Source organism: Terrapene carolina, unplaced genomic scaffold (assembly GCF_002925995.2).
Source record: "Terrapene carolina triunguis isolate 2854851 unplaced genomic scaffold, T_m_triunguis-2.0 Scaffold16, whole genome shotgun sequence".
Taxonomy (NCBI): domain Eukaryota; kingdom Metazoa; phylum Chordata; order Testudines; family Emydidae; genus Terrapene; species Terrapene triunguis.
In genome coordinates this window covers 1193080-1201466 of record NW_020664367.1, presented here as the reverse complement: position 1 = coordinate 1201466, position 8387 = coordinate 1193080, and the positions used below count along the sequence as shown (strand labels likewise).

General features: G+C 44.6%; 1 protein-coding gene across 1 annotated transcript in view; it reads left to right on the top strand.

Annotated features, from left to right (window-relative positions):
* The first annotated feature begins 933 nt into the window (after window positions 1-933).
* RB1 (RB transcriptional corepressor 1) overlaps window positions 934-8387 on the top strand; it is a 169220-nt gene continuing 161766 nt past the window's right edge. The window contains exons 1-2 of the mRNA XM_026657614.1: window positions 934-1141; window positions 3784-3901. Of these exons, the coding sequence (XP_026513399.1) occupies window positions 1041-1141; window positions 3784-3901 (219 nt within the window). The 5' untranslated portion in view covers window positions 934-1040. The remainder of the gene's footprint in view (window positions 1142-3783; window positions 3902-8387) is intronic.

Here is an 8387-nt window from a genome sequence, read left to right as displayed (position 1 = left end):
GTGCCACAAGTACTCCTGTTCTTTTTGCGGATACAGACTAACACAGCTGCTACTCTGAAACCAGTCAATATAAGGCATTGCTCTCACGAAGATCGGGGGGGGAGGGGGAATTCAATTATAATATATAATGAAGACCTGTATAACTTTTTTAAATTTGTTGTTTCCCCCTACTTGTTTTTTACTTCTGACATAGCATGACTATAAAGGCTGGTCTCCTTTGGGTCTGCTGGAGGACTTCTTAGGCTCTTAGCGGAGTGTATTGTGAGCACAATTCCCTTATTTGAAGAGCTGTCGGTGCTGACGTCACTTCTCCCACGGGTCCGGTAACCACTGGAGTTACATGATATTAAAACACCAAACGAACCCCAGCCATCTTCAGCGGTGTGACTCCGGTTCCCTTCTCCACCCCACCTCTCCGCTTTCTGTCGCGTTTCTCCGGTCGCCGCCGCGGCAGACGAGATTTAAATTTCTAATGCACCAAACTGGCAGCAAAAACTAACTGACCAAAAGGAGCAACGCCTGTTGGGCATCCCCGGGGCGGCAGCAGCCGGGCCGGGAGAGCCCCAGCCCGTGCGTTTCCCATACAGGTCGCCGTTAAGGCGACAGTCAGGGCGAGGGCGAGGCCCAGCCCCGAGTTAGCTCAAGGTCAGGTCCCTACTCCACGCCCAGAGAACGCAGAGACGGCAGCGGCTCCTCTATTGGCTAAGAGAAGTGGGTGAGCTTATTGGCTGAACGGCTCGCGCTGGAGCCTCTGTTGCCAAGACTCCGAATTCCTCTTCCGGGTTCTCAGCCTCATTCTTGTACGCAGGCTCCACCCTCTTTTGAATACGCTCTATCTCCCCCCGCTCTGAAACGAGCGGGGGCTGGGAAGTGACGCGTACGCTCCGCCCCGTAGGCGGGTCGGACGTGACGTTTTTCCCGCGGTTTGAGCGGTCCCGGCTGCGACGGTGAACCGGTTTGTCCGTTTCCTTTCTCCCCGCCTCGGTGGACATTTAAACTTCTGACCCAACAGTTGCGGTGGCTCCGCGCGCGGGCCCGACATGCCGCCCAAGCCCCCCCGAAAGGGGGGAGCCGCCGCCAAGGGCCAGCGAGCCAGCCCGGACCGCGGCACTGGCGGCACCCCACCGCCTGCCGCCGCCAGGTGAGAGTCGCAGCTCCCCTCTCCCGGCCAGCCGCCTCTTCCGCCTCTTCCCAGCCCGGCATCCTCGGCGCTCCGCTGCCTGCCCGGGGCTCTGCCACCCGCGGCGCCGCCCCCTCCTCCCGCTGCTCCGGGCATGTCCGGGTGAGGGCAGCTCTGCTCGGGCGGACGCGGAAGCTTGCTCTGTCCCGGAGGTGATGGCTGAGGCGGTGCTCAGCGCCGTAGGTCCCTGGCGCTCCCGTGGGCAGAGGCTGCCCTGGCTGTATAAACTCCGCGCGCGCCGCTGTCCGTCAAACGGACAGTGTCCTCCAGGTGGGAGGCTACCTTAGCCTCGCTGGTACTGCACGTGTCAGCTGTAGCCAGCTAAAGACCCACCGCACCATAGTGAAATGTGACGGCTGAAGACCTGGCTCTGACTGGAGGCACATGCAGTGACGAAGCGTCAAGCAATTCATGCTGATGTAACCTTAGTGTTGACCTGTTAACAACTAAAAGATTCAGGCAGTGCAAACCCAGAATGGAAGGCTGGGTCCTACCTGGGTTCCTGATCACTTCCAGGTCTTCGGCCCCCATGCGTCCCAAGGACAGCTCCAGCCCGGGTAGTGTGAAAAACTGCCATCTGTCTTAATTTGCTACCAGTAGCAGTTACTGATACATAAGGTATTGTAAAAAACTCTGCTATCTGGTGTAATTTGCTACCAGTAGCAAGTTATTGATATTAAACTATTATTTGATCAAAGCTTCTACTGGAACACAGATAGCAACTTGTAACAAGTAGTAGTTACTGATATGTAAGAGTGTTCTTATTTGCGAACTTGTCCTAATTTGCTACCTCTTGCCTTTCCCGTCTTCTGGTACAGAAGAAAAAGTTAGAATGAAAAATTCCAAATTAGAAATCACAGTAAAAATCGTATCTAGTGCAATACTAGAAACACAGATGTCAATGTTAAAACTACTAGCAAGTACTTATACATGTTTTCAATGAGTATTTATTAAAATATAAATTAAATATCACAATTATATGCATCTGCACAATAACAAAGGTAAATGATGAGGTGCTAATAGTAATTTAGGGAATCCTAGCAGCAGATAAGACAAATTTGTGAACTGCTGTGAAACTTTATGCGGTCATATACACTGATAAGTGATTCTTTGTTTCTGAGGGGGTATAGGTAAAATATTTCACTGATTCAAGTCTTCTGCAGCACCTCAGTAAGGGCTGGTCCACACTAACCCCCCAGTTCGAACTAAGATACGCAACTTCAGCTACGTGAATAACGTAGCTGAAGTCTAAGTACCTTAGTTCGAACTACAAAGTACTTACCGCGGGTCCACACGCGGCAGGCAGGCTCCCCCGTCGACTCCGCGTACTTCTCTCGCGGAGCAGGAGTACTAGTGTCGACGGCGAGCACTTCCGGGATCGATTTATCGCGTCTAGACAAGACGTGATAAATCGATCCCAGAAGATCGATTGCTTACCGCCAAACCCGGAGGTAAGTATAGACGTACCCTAGGTTACATCAGACAGAGGAGCTGTGATGACTAGGCATTGGGATGCCTGTGCCTTTAAGATCCCAGCCCTGGAAACCCCATGCTGAGACATACTGTCCCGTGGGAGAGGAAATAAAAAAGCCCCTTTGACAAAATAAAAAAGACCCTCTGACCTCCCCCCCCCCCCACATTTTTGCAAACACTTGTGTCTCAATCCACCTGGGTAGCTGTTACCCCCACTGCCTGTGCCAGGGTTTTGCCCTCTGTTACCTTCTGGCAGCGCCTCATCGGTGGGCTTAACCCCCGGCTCCTATTGCCCCCTCTCCCTGTCCCTGATTTTGCTCTTCAGCCCTTATCCTAACCCTGTCTCCAGCTGCTTGAACCCCCTCACCCAGTCAATTTCTGACCCCTGCTCACACCCTGGCCACCCCCTTCCTCCAATTTGCCCCCTTTGCCACTTTTTAACCCCTGCAAAAAGCAGTCCGCAGAATCTGATGCCAAGGAAGGGCAGTGACTTCAGCAGATGTTACTGAGCATGCTCAGTACACCCTAAATAGCAAATTAAGACAGAGCAGTTTTTCACACTACAAAAGGATTTGCCCCTCTCTCTCTGTTACAGGTAGCTGATGTACATGTATCAAGAATTTCAGGATTAATTAGACATTCTAATGTAAGGCCAGTTCCCCGGTCTTAATTCTGACTTTTTGTTAGGGCTATTCCAATCTTGGTATGCTGTTAGTTACTAATTTTAGGCTATGACCTTCCTTCAACCCATTCCTGGGCTTTTGGTGTTATAAGTAGAGCCCTGCAAATCTGCGGATATCCGCTTTATATCTATGGACTATGTTTGCGGGTCAGATGTGGATACAAATTCTGTATCCGTGCAGGGCTTTAGTTATAAGTGACTTCCAGGTTTGAGTTATGTAAGTATTGTGGTACATTAAAACTGCTAAATATTATCTTCTGCATGTACAAGGTAACTTTTCCAGCTTTTTTTTTTTTAGGATGCTCAACACAATGGGCTTTGTATCTAGTGAAGTGTCAGATGATATCTAATGTTTTATTCTTTGTAACCATGTCAGAGATGAATTTTCATTTAAAATAACCTGTTACTTATAGACCAGACTAATAGTCTTTTTCACCCTCTCTCCTAGGCTTGAGTTTGGAGAAACTGACTTTGTTGCACTTTGTGACACTTTAAGAGTGTCAGACATTGTAAGAGCAAATGCTTGGAAGACATATGAAAAAGTGTCATCTGCTGATGGAACTCTAGTGAGTACTTGGTATAGTTAATGCTCACAATTATATTTGATTCCAAATACTGAGCTCTGTAGCAGTGCTTAGCCTAACATGTTGCCTTAGCCCAACCAAGAAGGAAATTGATAAAAATTGCAAATTATTTTAAAATGAAATGCTGTAGTGCCATCATTCTGATGCAGGTTTATATCAAGATCAAAAAGTACAAAGATTGCTGTGTGTACACATCTGTATAAATTAACTTGCATAACCTCACCTTTGTTCTATATAGTTCAATAAATGTACTGATTTAAAAAAAAAACTGATTTCACATTTACTGTAAATGGTAGTTAAACCAGCACTATGTGAACAGTCAACTCGCCAGACCACCGATTACTACTTATAAGCATTATAATATTGAGTCAGTTTTTTTATGGCTTCTGTCTTGTGACTTTTTTTGTCAACCATAGTATGTGAGGGCATCGGTAGGGGATAAAAACAGTAAGAGTAGTCCTGATAAAAATAAAAACAGTAGGAATAGTACTAATAAAAACAAACCACTTTTTTTTTGTTAAAACATGGCTTTTCAGATTTCATTACAAGTTAATGTTGGTACTGTGTCTAGTCATGGCTGAGGAGGCACTTTCATTCAAAGGTATTGAATTAGTGTCCTTTCTCAAATTACCAGGGCTATTTGCTATTTGCCACTGGAGATCTGGTAAATCCATTTTTCCAGAATGTAGCACGTAGTTTGAATAGATTGAGAGCCTTGATCTTAAAACTGAAGTCAGAGAGTTCTGTGAGTGGAGACGGGTATTGAAACCATTTATCAAAAAAGTTCTTTGGATATAAGGATGGAGTAGCAGAGACTGTTTCTAGTCTAGGTGGGCGGGGGTAGGGAGGAGGAAGGGGCTCTCTAAAGTTCACATACATGTCAGTAGCTTCTCTTTTCTGCGAGCTGCTATGTAAGGTCGAGGGACAACATTCTGGTAGGAATGTTAGCACCTTTCCCTTCATAGTAGTGGGGAGTTCAGAAACTGGGTGGACTTTACACAGGGTGATGTCCCTGGGACTTGCTGTTCTATTTGACTAGTAAAAAGCAACAGAGGGTCCTGTGGCACCTTTAAGACTAACAGAAGTATTGGAGCATAAGCTTTCGTGGGTGAATGCCTTGCATCTGATGAAGTGGGCATTCACCCACGAGAGCTTATGCTCCAAAACTTCGGTTAGTCTTAAAGGTGCCACAGGACCCTCTGTTGCTTTTTACAGATTCAGACTAACACGGCTACCCCTCTGATATTTGACTAGTGTTTTTACTATTCATGTCAAATTTTACAACCCTGACATACTTAAAAATCAATCTTTCTTTGTTAACATTTAGCAGCTTAAAATAAAAACCCCTCTCCCAGCAAAGCCTGAGACTGCTTTTTTTTGTGTGTGGCCAGGATTGAAGTCTTAAGCAGTTTCTCTGCCCACACTTAAGAACCACAAATATCAAGTGGAAAGGACAAAAGTTTTTTGACCTTGTTATGTATAGTTAAGTGGAGAAGATTTAGTCTTTCAATATGACATCCAGACTTTGTAGAAGGCAAACTTCTAAAAACTAAGTTTCTGGTTATAAAATATTCCAATTATGAACCAGTGCAGTACTGTTCCAGAGTCTATATACTGGGTGAAACAATAGAATTGATATAAACACCTGTGCTGTAGCACAAGTTTGCCACCCAAGTACAATACCATCAGAGACTCTAGATATGTATTGGGCAGCAAACTTGTGTCACCACCCACATCACCAGAATCACACCATTTTTTAGCACTCTTGCTTGATTAAGGTTAGCACGTGTATATCTACCTGAGGTGGCAATTATACCTCCAGCTACAGTGTAGATGTACCTTTACTATGTCCAAGGTCGTAATAGGATTAAAAAAAGGACTAGACATTTATATGAATAATAATTCTATCTACAATTAAACTGGCTAGGATAAAAGCATTTAGGGAGTACAAGCCCTCATTCTCTAGGGCATAAACCAACCGCTAACTCAATGGGGTTAGGACAGAATTTCACTCATAGACATGGTACTGCATAATTATCCGCTGTGGAGACTTTACATCTTCTTCTGAAGCATGTGGTACTTCCCACTGTCAGAAATATAATGCTTGGCTAAATGGGCCAGTGGTCTGGTCCAGTGTGGACATTCTTATGAGCTAGATTACGCTCTCCTATTGGAAAGCCCATTGGACTGGCCCAGAGGGAGAAACAGTCTGTCAGGTTTCTCCTCTCAGACTTTTCCCCTGAATTCCTCCATCATGTTCTTGCTGTGACACAGACAAAGTTGGGGATTCAGAACCCAAACCCCTCAGACCTCAGGGAATCTGGCAAAGGGAAAGGGATATACTTGTAGAGGCCATGTGCCTCTACACTGGCTCTAGGACCCTTCAGAGCCATCCTCTGCTCCTTGCCAGCATGGCTGGCCATGGAATCATATTGCCTAGTCCACTTTTGGGAGTGGTTGCTTTGGGATCCCCAGTGATAGGGGTTCCATTGGTGCTGACGAGTACAGAAGGAAACTGCAGATTCTGTAGGAATGGTGCCATGGAGGTGACCAACTTCAACCCTCCACACATGGATATTCAAGGGATGATTCTCCAATGTTACTCCTTTGCTAATGTCTCCATTGTCTATACATGAATATCATAGCTAAAATTTCATTAATTTTCAGGGGTAGACCCTAGTCTCTTATTCCAACTGGTTTGCTCAAGCAAGATAAAGTCTGATTAAACAGCCAGTTGTGGACCCCCCTTCAAAAGAGGAATCTCAGTGTGGCAGAATCAAAGAGGCAGCAGAAGTGCCTCATCTCTCTGATCCAGCATTAAGGGTGCATCAGAGGAAAGACAGTGTTCTGAGCACAGCTTATACCAGGTAGATTCCTGGCTGGTAGAATAGCCCCTTGAAAGACATTGCAAGCCAGTTCAACTGACTTTTCTAGTTTGCACCAGGGGCCTCATTCTCAACTGAAGCTAGGATCCAGGAGCATAAAGGGGGAGTAATCCCGCCCCACCCCTAACGCAGCTGCAGAATTCAGCCTTCAGTGTGGGTAAAACAAACAATCATAATACATTTTATTAGATTCAAGCATTTAAGTAGCAATAGTTCTAAATAAGAATCCAAATGAAAAATGAATTTTTGTTTGCAATAGAAAATACCAAAGAATTTCAGTATTGTATGTGAGCCTTCTTAGGTGAGCATTCAATGAAGGATAGCCATGTAGCAGGATTTTTATAAAGGTATTAAATAATTGTTAGGGCTATAAGTGATTTTGACCATGAATGCTCAAAGCTAATCTTAAATCTGTGTTTTCGAAGTGAGTGAGCTATATATAGGTAAGACCAACTCTCTGTCCCTTAGTAATAAATTCCTTGTGCTTTGTACCAGTAACATAATGCTATCAAGAGGCACAATCACAGAGACTCCAGACAGAGGCACTGACAGGGTATAAGAGTCTAGAGAAAATGGGAATGAATCTTTGAGGAGTAGGTTTCATAATCATTAGCGGGCTAAAGTTAAGAAAATCAACTTAAAGTAAGCCCCAGCTTATAAATAGAGAACCTGTCAAAGTAAAAGCTCCACTTTAACTATGGAGGTAGAATACTAGTAGCATACTATTCCAGGTGGGGGATAATCAGTCTATTGCATAATGAGGAAAACATACAACTACTTGGTTTAGTGTGTGACTCTCCGAGCAAAAGCACAGTATCTTGATGACAGAGATGCAGAAGGACAATTCTAGACATTATGTAGGATATTGTACAGCAGGTCTACCTGTGGATTGGCTGCCGCACCCTCCATTCAAATAATTTGTTTTTATGATAGGAGGAAACCATGGTGAAAGAGATGGACAAACTTCCTTAGGTCACTAGGACAAACCCACCTTCTGCTAGGGGTAGAGAAGTCTCATAATCCTTTACTCAATGAAGTCACCCTAGGAGTAGGTTATGTTTGTAGACACCCTGTTGTGAGGGGAGATTCAATCACTAGGAATCTCAGTAGCTAGATATGTGGCGTCAATGAGTTAGTCTGACTTTCTACTAGGTGTAAAGGTAGTAGTTTTCATGAGAAATCTAGAGAAAGATGGCCAAAAATGAAAAGCTAAAATACTTCAGGTAAAACACATTCCTCAAGTCTGCTGTCTAATTAATGAGATCTTTATATTTGTCTTTCAATACTGATATTTCATGACCAAGCCTAAAGTTTTACCACTGCAACCAAACCAGTCTGAATGGACTAAATATAATGGAGGTGACTGAACAGGAGTGTAGATCTTATAAGGATTGATGAAACTCTGAATTCAACTGACCTGTGGACATCAAGATGAGTAGAGACTCTTCATGAGTCAAGATGATGTTGAACAGATACCTGCTGGAAGGTCTGGTAAAGGAACTTAAATTGTCACTGTAGCTACTTATTGATGACACTGAATGTTTTATTTGCAGAATCATCAAATATGTCTGTTCATCTCTTGC